This window comes from Lissotriton helveticus, chromosome 5_1 (assembly GCF_964261635.1).
Source record: "Lissotriton helveticus chromosome 5_1, aLisHel1.1, whole genome shotgun sequence".
NCBI classification, from domain to species: domain Eukaryota; kingdom Metazoa; phylum Chordata; class Amphibia; order Caudata; family Salamandridae; genus Lissotriton; species Lissotriton helveticus.
In genome coordinates, this window is record NC_136065.1 from 1,198,746,506 (window position 1) to 1,198,760,229 (window position 13,724).

The 13,724-nt window shown below is 42.8% G+C and overlaps 1 protein-coding gene across 1 annotated transcript in view; it reads right to left on the reverse strand.

Annotated features, from left to right (window-relative positions):
- The window catches only part of RAB11FIP2 (RAB11 family interacting protein 2), a 141,471-nt gene extending 127,847 nt beyond the window's left edge, over nt 1-13,624 (reverse strand). Inside the window, exon 1 of the mRNA XM_078643905.1 lies at nt 12,998-13,624. Coding sequence (XP_078500031.1) covers nt 12,998-13,350 — 353 coding nt within the window. The 5' untranslated portion in view covers nt 13,351-13,624. The remainder of the gene's footprint in view (nt 1-12,997) is intronic.
- Nucleotides 13,625-13,724: the final 100 nt, after the last annotated feature.

The window sequence follows — 13,724 nt, forward strand, 5'->3', positions numbered from 1 at the left end:
CAAGGCTTACTGTCAGGTCTGCCATAAATAAATTAAAGAGGTGAGGGGCCAGCATACAGCCTTGTTTTAGTCCATCAAAGGTGCTGATCTTCCGGGTTAACCGCTGCCCATTGTCAATCTTTACCTGCATCCAAGTGTTGGTATACAGGTCGATGATTGGCGTTAGGATTGAGTCCGGCAGGCCCTGCTGCTTCAATTTAGTCCAAAGTAATTGCCGGCTGACACGGTCAAAGGCCGCCTTAAAGTCCACGAAACAGGTGTAGAGTTCCTGATGGTTTTGTAGACTTTTTTCAGCAATCAGGCACAGTGCCATAGTATTTGCCATAGTGCCCATGCCGAGACGAAACCCCGTCTGGTTTAACGGGATTTTGTTGTTCGTATCAGACCATTGAGCTAGATCAGCTAACACCAGGGATGCATAGTATTTTGCTTCAGCATCGGTGAGGGCTATCAGGCGATAATTGTTTGGGTCTTTGCGATCTCCGCCTTTATAGATTGGATTAATGATAGCTCCCCTCCAGCTATTTGGGACTCGACCTGTGTTGCTTATTGATCGAAACAGGAGGTTGAATTTACTGGCCCAGTACTGGGGGTCCTCTTTGTAAATTGCCTGCGAGATGCCGTTCAGTCCTGGTGCACTGTCTTGCCTGCTTTTCTTGATTATTTGTAATATGAGAAGCTCATCACCTGGCCACAACGGTTGACCCATACCTTCTTGATGGTTGATCGAGTTGTTTGACCAGACAAAAGTAATACCTTCCTGGTCCACTATTCTGGATGTTTCACTTGCGGTTCTTGCAGTTGTTGTTAGGTGTGTCGATGGCTTTATTGAAAACGTGTCGACTATATGTTGGGCCCATGCAGTTTCAGGAATGCAGGTCATACTTATTGGTTGTGCTGTTCTGTTCATGGAATTTACTTGTGACCAGAAAGCCCTGGAATCCGATTTTTTACGTTGTGCAACAGTTTAGTACAGAAGTCATTTGCTTGATTTTTTTTTTCCGTCCAAATCAATTTCTTATAATGTTTCCTTGTTGTCCGGACTTCTTGCCAGATACTGGGATTTATCCTGTGGCCATGTGCTCGTCTTGTGAGTTTTTGCAAATGTCTCCTCAAGGAGAGTGTAGTTTTGGTGAATTTGGTGTTGCTCTTGGAAAGGATCTTCTTTTTAGAGTTGATACTAGTCCTGGGTAGCTTTTCCAAAAAGTCAGACCAAATTTCTGAGCACAGGTCATTCTCATGAGTAATCGTTTGGAATAGCATCTTGGCGTCCTGCGCTATTTGAGGAAGTGAGTCGCTCGTCCACCTTAGTCGCATCAGGTTGATAGTTCAAGTGTTACCTGCTATCATAGGTGCTTGTAGGTACCTGGTTGCAGTCAGCGTCATCTCAATGTGTTGCATTGAGTGGTCACTGTCTAGAGAACAGATTATTTGGAAGTTTTTTATTAGACTTAGCAAGGGTAGTGTTACTATTGTATAATCCAGGATAGAGCTTGCATTGTGGCCTGTATAGGTGATGGCGGGGGTTTATCCTGGTTAGCTCTTCCATTTATTACCCGTAATCCGAGGTGTTCAAGGTCCCACATCAACTGCCTACCCTCTTGGTCAGTCTTCTTGACCGGTGGAATCTCCTGGGGTACAACATCCCACATTCCACCGAGTTGACTAAAAAAAGCATATGCTCTAAACATGAAGAAACTGGATTTAGTGTTAAAAATGCTAACGTTGAAAGATAAAGATGTGGAAAATTCTCTATGTAGCCTGAACACATACTGAAATAACACGAACTAAGGAAAACAAAGAAAATACTACACGTTCGTGAATTTCAGATCTTTATTGTTAAGTGGGCACTACAGTGAGAAAGTCGCTGCTTGGATGGTGCTCTCTCTCGCTCTCAAACTAGCATCAGCTTGGTGAATGAGAGGTACTGCAACGTACTTGATATCCAGCTGCTTTATCAGTCACAGCTTGCATTCCCACAGCTAGACGACGGATTTCTGCCAGATCTTGTTTCCCAAGGAAGCTCAAAACAAAAAGAAGAAAAATTTCCCTGAGTCAAGGACTGTAGAATTAGAAATGGTCACCCCATACTTATCACCCAAGAAGATTCTCAAAAAAAAGGTTACGAATAGGAAAATTAAGGTTTTTTAATTTCGAAAGGTTTGAAAATATCACATTTGTTTAGAGTCCCTTGAAAATCAGCAGCCATCTGTCTTTATTAGGTATCACAACAGAGAGCTTTGTGGCGGTTTGCTGTCTAAGAACCTTTGTGTACAATACCGATACTTAGAGTGGGCTTGGGTCAGCCCCCTGCTTACCATTGATTAGTTTTCTTGTCAATCTCATTTGCTTGCATTTCATTTTAGGACTTTCCTTCCACTTGGGTTTGACTCTACCCTACACCACAGCTTATTAACCATCCCTTTGAATGGATGGCTTGAATGTTTCCATGTCCTCACATCAGGGAACTACTTGTTTTACTTTTTCGTTAGGAACTCTGTGGGAATGCAGTGGTTCAAACCCTCTTCCCAGCATGATACTTCGCCCCAACATCCCCATGCCCCAGACTATCTTGCTGTCCCACCCAAGTTTGTCCGAACCTTCAGTCTGCCCTCTTCCTGTCCTGGGCCACTGCTTTCAAAACAAGATGTTTTCAAGCACTTTTTATATTTTTACAAATTGCTGCTCCAACATTGGCATTAGTTATTCTTGGAATAGTAAACTAAAAAGAAAAAAAAAGTAGCCACAGCAGCATAATGATGCATACGTGCATAGTGGCAAATGCATGCCTATAGCTCATCACGCTGGGGCCACTGTAGCAACATGATGCATATGTGTGCATGAATATTGATGGACACGTGTGTATACATCATCACTGCAGACCATTTCATTTTTTTTTACATTTTGCAGATGAAGAAGAGAATTCAGCTAAAATCACTGGCAAAGCCAAAAGGTGAGACCCATTTGTTTTGACAATGCTCGTATCTGATGAATGGCTATTAGGGTTTCCTCTAAACATAAGTGTTTTGCATGCGCTGAGTTTTTATAATTTTGGCTCTGCACAACTGGCTATTTTTTCAAAATGATTGACACTTCCACTGGCTCTGTTCCACTTCATCCGCAATTCAAAGATTTTTTGCCAATGTTTTCTGATATTTGACTTGTAGATAGGCACACATACAAACTCAAATGAAAAAAATAGTGGCACACAAGTTGTTAGGTGACTACGCAGCTACGCCACAACTGGCAGTATTAGTGGACGGGTGCGTAAGCCTAAAGGTGGTAGACAACAAAAAGGTGTCAACGCAGAGAGACTGCATGAACCCTGACCAACTGTTTAAGTTCCAGCAGCCCGAAGTGCAAGAGAACAAAGTGGAATCTATCCGGTATCTGTCAAAGAATGCTACCTTCAGGCGCAAGCTACAAGCATCACCGGCAAGCTCTTGAACAAGCGGTTATCCCAGTGATCCTTAAGTACAGGTCCCCTATCATCCAGGCGCATGGTGTCTGTACATAAGAAGACTTTAACAGACAATGATTGGATCATTGTGTACACATACTCCCTATGAATAAATGGCCCTATGAGTTCAGAGGCACTGATGAGATTACATCACAACTGATTTACAACCGAGATGGCCCAGAGCCAACTCTACATTTCAAAGCTTCCCTGGTGTTCTCTCATGGACCCCCAGAACATCTACCTCTCTATTGATGTCAGTGACACATTTCATCACCATGGAAATGTTGACCACACGTAATCAGTACTATCAGGGGATTCTGACATTATCCTTACTCTCCCAATGAGGGATGACAGAAGGCTGGATTTTTTGATGACCAGGTCAGATGGTGCTGAGCAACTGGAGGATTAATGTTTCCCCTTCACAATTAGTCTAGAACCAACAGTAACTGAGATACAAGTGTCTGCCTCTCAGTGAAGTAGCAGTGCACCCAGCGTGGACTTGGGTTTACACTGATCCGAATTTCAAACATCGGGCAGTAAAGGAGATGCTCAAGGAGGTTTCCTCAAAGGGCAGGCTAGAAGGACAGAAGCATGCGTAATGCAGAGGATTCCTTTGAGACGAGAGGCAAGTGGTCCCTCTTACGACGGAAAGACAATGGTGCTTAGTGTCCCTTCCCCAATGTATTGCACAATATGATCCTTACTCTGCTTGGCTATTTCTGGAGAATGTTGTGATTGAGTTTTTAGTTTTTACTCCCCCGCCTCACAAATAATGATGTGGTTGGCAGTAGTATCTTTTACCTGCCAGAAACCCATGCTTTACAATGAGTATTATTTAACTCAGAGAAAGTTGTTCTGATGCTTTGCAGTAGCATTAAGGCATCATCCCTGAGGCCATGATGTAGCTACAAGTCTGCTTTGAAATTGAACTGAGAAGTGTAGCACAGTGCTCACTTGTGAATCTACCTAATGCACAGTATGTCAAAGAGCTTTGATATGTGTAAAAGAAATTATATTGTCAAAGAGTAACTTCACTCACAATTTACCTTTAGAGTTTCAAGTTGTACATGTGACAGCAAAACAGTATTGGGTAATCCATTGTTCCTTGATTTGTACATCTAGTACTAATGTCTCTATATCATCAATGAATTGTAGCAGCTATTTGTCGCACAAGTGTTCGGGTGCAGCGGTCATTTTAAGTTCAGATTGTGCAAAAGAAACGATCAGAAGAAAAGAAGCGTATCAGAATCGATGCACCTACAGCTATGTTATACTGCCGTTAACTCTCATTAATGGCCTGATCTCTTTAAAACCAGAAGTGGCTTAAACAGTATACACAAACCACATATGTATACACAGTCTGTAGTGTCTGCCTAACTTCAAAGAGGTGACAATCAGAACACGGTCACCATAGGTTATGTTGCAGGTCGTAGCAGAAGCCTTTGTTGAATACATGACTCAAAGGATTTTTGTTAGTGCAAATAAAGTCAAAGCTGGGCTTCAATGGGGCACCCTCCCCTCTCTGCAGACTTTGCTGTAGGAAGTGACTGGTTCTGGCGAGATTTGCAAGGTGCGCGAGTGAAAGGATTATGGGCCACATGTACTAAAGGACTGAATCGCAAGTTCGGTCCGTTAAGAAATGCTATATTGCCGTTCCATATGTACAAAGGCAGATAGGGAATCGCAAAATGTTATTTCTACCCAGTATAAACCACATTTTGCAATTTCCTGAATAGAGAATTGCAAATAGGGATTTATGATTTACGCTTTCCTAAGCACATGTACAAAGCTTTTCTTAAATGCTAAATGGGCATTTAGAAAATTCTATTACCATCAACCCTAAGTCGATAACCATGTGCAATTTTAAAAAAATTGCAGCCAAAATGCACATTTTAAGTGCCATGTAGCACGTTTATGCCCTCATGCCATTTGTGCACTTTACATGTGCAGCACTTGTTTTTAGGGTGCATCAAGGGGGGCCCTCAGGCCCATAGGCACCCTTGGTTTTGCATTTCCTAATTTGCGATTTCCTATTGGAAATCACAAATTTGGAAATGCAAAACCATTCAGTCCTATGGGCCATTAAGCCCGTAGGAACGAATGGTTAAGTATTTCCAAGTAGCGACTTCCTAACAGAATCGCTATTTTAGTACATTCCATTTTGCATTTCCTAAGTAGCAATTTCTTAGGATTCGCTATTTAGGAAATGCAAAAACTGAATTACGCACATATGGCCCAAAGTCACCAAAGCAAAGACCACACCAATCCCCAGTACAACTGTGCCAATTTTAGAAAGGATTTGGCCTAGTGGCGAAGGTTTGTGAATCAAGGGCACTGAGACCACCGACTGCTATATAGACAGGGCGTCTTGCCATGACCAGGAAAGAAGCAGTAGAAGCAGGTTGCCTTCTTTCTTCAATATGATATGTATTACCTGCTTCAGTCAGGCAAGAGCATCTCCGACATTCAGTCCCAATTCAATCGCACCTCAAATACTGGCACTCAGATAATTTCCCAATGGACCACTATCCACCACCAGAACATGAAAACAAATAACCACCAACGACTCCACCCATCGGATATTCAAGTCAGGAACAGCTTGTAACTTGTCTGCCTGCAGCTGGAGACACCAAAATTCCCAGAGGTCGCAGACGGAGGAGGATAGTAATGGAAACGCCACAATGGCTCAAAATATAAGGGTTTTGTTTGGCATTCCCACCCCCTACAAGTACCAATACAGCAGACCCTGGTAATTTAGAGTTGCAGAAATACCAGCCTACTACAAATATACCCCCGAGAAACAGAGAATCACATATGGCCCATGCGTTTCCATATACTTTCCCTAAGTCATCATTGGGGAAAGGTTTTCATCTGCGGTTTTCGTCTGCTTTGATTAGGTTAAATGTCCCCATAAATTTTTTTAGAAGCAGTGATATTCATGTGATAATTGGAATTTCCAATGCGCTAGGTAATTCCCTTTTTTCGCCACATCAGGAATTTATTATAGGTCACTCGTTTTGAGCGCCTTGGTAGAGGCGAGGCAAGCATTGGTATAAACTTGCACTAGCATACTCTTGATCCGAGCATTACTGAATTCAACACCATATTTACAAGTCACTTAAGGCAACGCTTGGTATCCCATGCTTCCCACTTGGTCCCCTTATTGGATTCCCCACTTATTACAGGTAGCGGGCATTGTACAAGATGGTTAGCTCTAGTTATACTCAGTTTGGGTATCCTGGCTTGTAGTACCGACAGAAAAGCAGACATAAAGTCTCAACATAAGTGTGGCAGAGATTAGCAATACTTAATTTTAGGAAATCTAGAATTACTTAAATGTTAATGTTAGTTTTTATTTTAAATAAAAAAGGGTTAACAGTCAGAATTACCTAATTTCGTTTAATATACTTTAATTGAAATGAATTATGTGTTGGTGTTTATTATTTAATTTAAACTAATCTAAATTAATTAAGTATAAAGTATAGGATATTAAACATATATAGTCTATCTAGTATAAAACAGTTACGTGTGAGGGTAAATAAATAGATGTGTTTTAGTTCATTATGGTTAGGTTTGACATTTGAGTTAGGGTGAAGTTATTTTAAAAAGACTGCAATACTTATGGGTAATAATTTAACATATTTAAAATTAAATCTCTTAAGTGCAGCTCTTCGACACGAGATTGTCGCATTTCATTACATTTCCTGCAATGTATAAATGTCTCGTCTACAGACACAACACTCATTGCCCATTATAGTATGTATTGTTTCATGATATCATGATTTTATTAATATTATTAACAGGTCACGAATGCCAAAGGGCAATGGAGCCCTTATCTCATCATATTAAACTGTGTAGCTTAAAACTCCACTGTTGGTAAATACAGTAATGGACAGTTTTGTATATAAATCAAATAAACAGAGGAAAAACAATAAAAGGGAGGAGGTATCTGTATTCAGGAAAGACACGGAGCAGGTAGGCTGGCTTTTCTGAATTCATGCGTGTCGACATTCCTTAAGAAATTAGTACAATGTTGCTTCCGGTGAAGGCGGCTGCAGCCACATTGGTCTGCAGAAGACGAATCAGTGGACACATGCTATACTGCGCCTGTGCAAGATGCGGTTGGCGACAATCCCTTTAAAGGTACATGTTACTCTCGGTCTGCATGGGTTTCAGTCCTTGCTGTTGGGAGTCATCCCTCTGCGGTGTTTACCGGTTGCCAAGTCAGGTCTGGAGGTATTCCAGAGTGCAGCCAGTCAGTGGCAGCTTGGTTTGTTTGCCAACAGGCTGGATAAAACAGGTCGGCGGAACTTGTTTGCATACAACCTCGCCAAACAGGCCCTACCTGTCGCACCTGATGGAACAATAGCTCCGCTGTACACGGGACCCATTGTGTATACTTGGATACAAATAACCACTGTGGGTTCAGCATGTGCTGCTGAGAACAGCGTGAGGGCCTGCAAGTGGAACGATCTAATTCCGGAACAGATGACTCATCCTTTCAACTCAATAAAATAGGTACCGCGGAGTTGGGTGACAACAATACTAGCTATTTATATTATTAAGCAGGACATGCGGCTCCAAAGTGCAATCATAGCAGGGCCCCTCGGACATTTACCTGGTAGCCAGCAGGCTAGTGGGCTGCTTTCAGATTTGAATTGATTGCCAAGACCTAACAATGTTCTATCACCCCATTCTAATCACGACTCATGCATTTTGGGGCTGGTTTAAACATTTTTGCTAGAGCTAATTTTGGTTTAAAGTCAATGCCGCGAATTTCTTGATGAAATCGAGTTTATCCAAGTCTGTTGGCCACAATTCATGAGTAAAGATTGGATCTGATCCAAAGGGGGGCCAGACACCCTCTTTCATTTCCACAAGCGACTAAGAAAAGTCTGGGGTCTACCAATCTGTAGGCTTTAAAGCCTACAAGATCAGAATCCAGCACCATATTACCTATGAAGGTGAAAAGATACTCCTTTATTAACCAATGTGACTCTCATCCCATTCGAAGACCTGAAGCAAGAAAAGCGGCTGTGGAAACAGTTGTATACCTCTACAATTTCTTTGCATAGTTTGCATTTGGCGATCTTGCTACCATAGTAGTTTTGAAACGAGCCAATAGTTTGTACGCTTGGTTCTACCATCCTGTTTTATGAGCACTGGTGCAATTGTATGGTGTTTTCAGTAGGTGCCATTTATAAAACACCAAGATACATATATGTTTGTGGTGTTCACAAAGTATGGCATATGTTACAAAACTAGTTCTAAATGTGATAGGGGAAAACAACGTAAAGGAATGACGGTTTCCAGTTTTAGGCAAAGCTTCACTTGATCAGAGTGCATTGTTGAGCAAGTCAGACCTACCAAGCAAGTAAGGCTGGTTAACTGTTGATTAGAAAGCAGAAGTTCATCATGAAAAATTGCCAGGTTTCTAATCACTGGACTCCAAGTACTGGGGTTCTATGGTTGGGACGGAAATTTTTAGTTTAGGAAGCAATCATTACCTATTGATTTTCTTAGCCCACTCCTAAAAATACATTCACCACAATGCATGAGAGTAGGAGGCAACCATTACCTACTGAGTTGTGTTGCCTAACTCACTCGATTTTATGTCAATGCTAAAAGGAATGTGTCTCTAGCCACCAAATATCATTTTTTTCATTAGTATTGGCTGTGGTAGTTCAACTTTTACTAGGGGTTTCACATATCTCCTTCATGTGAGGGAAATTGAGCTCCTTCGTTACTTTACAACCATTTTGGGAATTGACCCAAAAACACAAGATAAGTATTTGTTTGCCCTAGAAAACAGAGGAATAAAGCTTGCATTGGTTTTCACCAACATGTCCCCAACAGCACTGAATTATTTGTTGACTTCTTTACCTAGAAGCCATCGCCAACCATGCTTAAGCAGCCACACAACACTGCCAGGTCCTACTAACATTCCTCAAATAAAAAAACCAAATAAGAATATTGGAAATCCCATTGTAAGCATCTCAAACATTCCCCAGTCGCCCTATTCTCCATCCTTCTCAATTTTACATTCATTATAGCCAGGTCTGAGGGAACTGATAAAGTAATATAAGCAGCAAATAAGATCAAACTGTCTAGTCTTGCAGTGGAGCCATGTCCAGCACCTTACATCAACCAATCCTCGATAGTACTTGCTTCAGATATTGAAAACCTAATCAATGCAGGAAACGGTGTATGCCCTCCAATGTGTAAAAACTGTGACTATGTAAAAACTATACTTAAAGGGCTACATTCGCTCATGGCACACTATAGTAGAGAAACGAAAATTATGTTGTTTGCAGTAATCAAGAAAAAGGATACAGGCGAAAACCCTCCAGCTGTACACCATTATTTTCCAAAGTGGAATCTGAAATCTGCCAAAGCACAGGCCTTTTACCAAAGGATGTTCAAATCGTAAATAAGCCTGGGCATAGTTCGCGAAGTAGCGCTACGCGAAGTGCACTACGTGAACTACGCGTAGCACTATGCGAACTGCGCGGTTTGCGATGACTGCACAGTGCCGGATGCTTGTCTGCACTGTGCAATCATTGAAAGCGGCATCGTGCACAGTGCGAGCTGTCTTTTACTGCCGCTCGAGTAGATTTTTACTCGAGCAGCAGCTTTCTCAACGTGGACTAGTAGTTTCTCATCGCGAGCGGTCGCGAGCATACGCGTCCACTCGCAATGAGAAACCGGACGTCCCCGCATTGAGAATCTCGCCGGGAGGTTTATTTTCCACACTCCCGATGGGTAACTTGATGTTGCTGATCGCGAACGAGGAAAAAGTCTCGCCGGGATGTCATTTTGCTTGCTCGCGATCGCCAACTTGACGTTGAAGACCGCGAGCAACCAAAAAATGACCGCTACGCGTGTTTGCACTCTGCTACGTGAAATACGCGAAGTAGCGCAAACTTCGCAAACTATGCGAGCGTAGCATTGTGCTTTGCTCAGGGTTAATCGTAAAGACATGCGGGCAGACCCAGCTGAGCACAGGGCCACAGGTTGTGAAATGTTACGAAGTCATCAAGCAGAGCGCTGGGAACCTCGGAAAAGGGAACTTTCCAAACAAGTCTATAAGGGAACTTGAACTACAAGATGCAAGCTCTCAGTTGTACTATGTTACTTATATTAAAAATGCTAATAAACATATTTTTTTTAAAAAGAAGAAGATGCAAGCTCTCAGTAACGTGCAATGGCTAAGCTCCTAAGGTTCACGGTCCCAGCACAAATTATATCACCACTAGCCTAAATACTAAATAAAACCTCCAAACAGTGGCATAGCCACGTCTACTCGAAAATCCAGATTGATAATACAGAGGTTAGTTCTCCATCCACATCAATATTCACTAAATGCAGTGCTAACCCTGTTCACAACTGTTGCACGTCAAAGCAGTCTGAAGTAATCGGAAGGTAACAAGATACTAGCGAACAGATCTAGAATAAAAATAAAAAACATATTTTTCCATTAAAATGGCAGTACAGAGAAAGTGCTTTGTGTTGCAATGCTTAACAAAATCAGAGCTCAGGAACGGGGAGGGCACATTTAGAGATATTGAGTTTATAGAGGGATCTATGGGGTAGAGAAGGATTTTGGTACATTGTATTCATAGAGAGAACAAAAAGGAAGGAGGGATTTGGGGGCATTGAGTTTATACAGAGAACAAATGGGCACGGAGGGACTTTGGGACATTGAGTTTATGGAGGTATCATAGAGGGATTTTGAGGGGCAGCTGCTCAGATGGGTGATTTAGCTCTGCAGACCATCTGACAGTGTAATACTTGGGTCACCCGTGGCCCCCATGTTTGAAGCGCGTGAGCTCCAGAGGTGCAAGGTCACTACACTTAAGGATCGAACATTGGAGCACGTCTTTTCAGGTTTGAAAACATTTACTGCAGATACAAAGTAAAGCGCTCCTGTGACTGGAGATGGAAATGTGACATAAAAGAGGAACGCAAGTATGAGATTCTTCAACGCGGCCACTCCTACTTAAGCACTCCGACAAACTGTCTTGGCCAACCTGCTCCATGCGGGTGATCCTTAACTCTACATTCCACATTGGGACTTAGTTATTGTTTTGATTTATGCTCAAGTGAGCCATTCATTGCTTACCTCGTCCAAATTTTTTGTGGTATATCCTAGAGAGATCCAGTTCTTACTGGTTACTGTCTGGGTTAGACTGCGAGTTCTATGCTTTAGATCATTTAAGTCTTATTTTGCCACTTATCTGGAGAGTGCGTTAATGTTGCTGTATGCAAATGCATTGCTAATTAAATGTTTCAGTCATCTACTGACTCACATACCTTCACTCTGCCACCAAACAGCAGTGGCACATTTCTGTAGACACTGTTCTCTACTTCGGCAGGACTCATTCAGGCTGATTTGGTGCTAAGGGTGTATAAATCTAAGGTCCAAGGGCGTCAAAACCTAGATCCACTCTGCCACTTACTAAGGGCTGACGAAAGACACTAACAGTGAGAGACAAAACCAATGCCTTTTACTGACCACAAATATATTTATTGTGACAGGAGGAGGCGTCACTTTCGAAAAAACTTCTGTGTATTTTGAAAACCTATTTGTAAAAAGGACAGATAAATGTGTATTGGGGTGAAATAAGGGAGAGGGAATAAAGGAGAAGGTTTGTGGCTAGAAAGAGCTGGCCCCAACACTCATATCACAACGACTAGCGGAGCGCCAATGTATAATGGGTACCCAACTTTAGTCATCTGGCTGGAGAGGAAAGTGGAAGTGGAACAGGTAAAGCCGGCGCAGAAGAAAAGAGGACACTAGCGACAAGGATAGGCAAGACAGCAACAAAGTAGGTAGTGAGTAGCACCAACGAAAGGGGGGCAGTATCTGTGAAAAGAATCAAGTCCTGGTGGAGAGAGAAAAGTTAGGGTAGCCCGGTGATGAGTAAAATAGAGTTGGAATCCAGTGAATGTGGGGGAGGGGGGTTTCAAGGGCTAGAAGAATTCCAGGAGCTTACAACATGGACACCTCACCCTCTCTGACAATGCTCAACATGTGCCTTTGCTTTATCTTTATATTTATCCGTGGAGTCCACAAGCTGAGAAGGAAGACAGTGTTAGTTAAAGCTAGAGGCAGGTAGGTTAAGTCACCTTCATTTCTAAAGGAGGTCTAACTTCTGAGATAGTTCAAGAAAGAGTGGTTCTCACATTGCTGAGGACAATATAATATCACAGGCCTTCATAGGTGACTGCTCCATGGAAGTCTCATTTCTCTTGGGCCAATGAGGGGGGTGTGGGGGGCTATGCGGTGCAGACTCAATACCTTTTCACTCTAAGAAATCAGGATCTTGGACTTCAAGGAGACAGTGGGCCAATGAAGGAGTGCATTTTGTGTCTGGGGAACTTTGAGGAAAAATATTGCCGGCGTGCCTAAAGAAGCATTATAGCATATTAAAGTGGGAGCAAGTGAGTACCTAGGGAAGAGAGTGGAGTGCTTACAGGCAGCAGCAGTTAAAGGAAAATGAAAATGCTCGAACGTTTCAGAGCAGCAGCACTTACTCAGTTTTCTTTCTTTGCTTGTCCTCGAAGATGTCATTGAGGCTGATGGCCGCCTGCCCTAGGAACTTGTCAAGGCCCACCAGTGAGCGATGCATGACAATGAGATGTAAATCATACCGCTCTGGAGTGCCCGGAACCAGCAGCCCTGGAAGCTCGAAGGACGCCTCCTCCTTCCATATAGGGCTCAGGCTCTTCTCAGCCACTGAGGTTGAGTACTTCTCCTTGCCCAGCTGAATAATGGTGTAGGCATCATTGGTGGCTCCCTTACCCTTGGCTGGAAGATTGCGGGACTCCAGGACCGTCACCTGCACGTGGGTGGGGAACCACTTCTGGGTCTGCTCCGCTAAAGACATGGTGGAGCGTCCTATTGGGCCAACAATGAAAGCTGTCCCAAGTTAAATCAATTCTCAATGGAATCAGCCAGAAAGCTGCTGTAGACCCTTACAGTTAGGCAACATTCGGGTGGTCATCCACCTTTAAACCCACAGCCTGGCAAGCAACTTTAGGGTAACCAACAGTGCGTAAATGTCACGGGCAGCCCATAATTTCGGCCGTCTGTCCGTTGTCCGTGAAGGTTTCTTTAACGGAAGCCATTTGTCCGTAATTTTACCTGCTGTTGGGTTACCAATTGTTGGGCCAATCATGTGCCTTTCTATCACCAACCTTTCCTCCAATCGTTGCTATGGAGAAGAAACAAAGCGATCTAGGATTGGCTTGAAAGCCATCA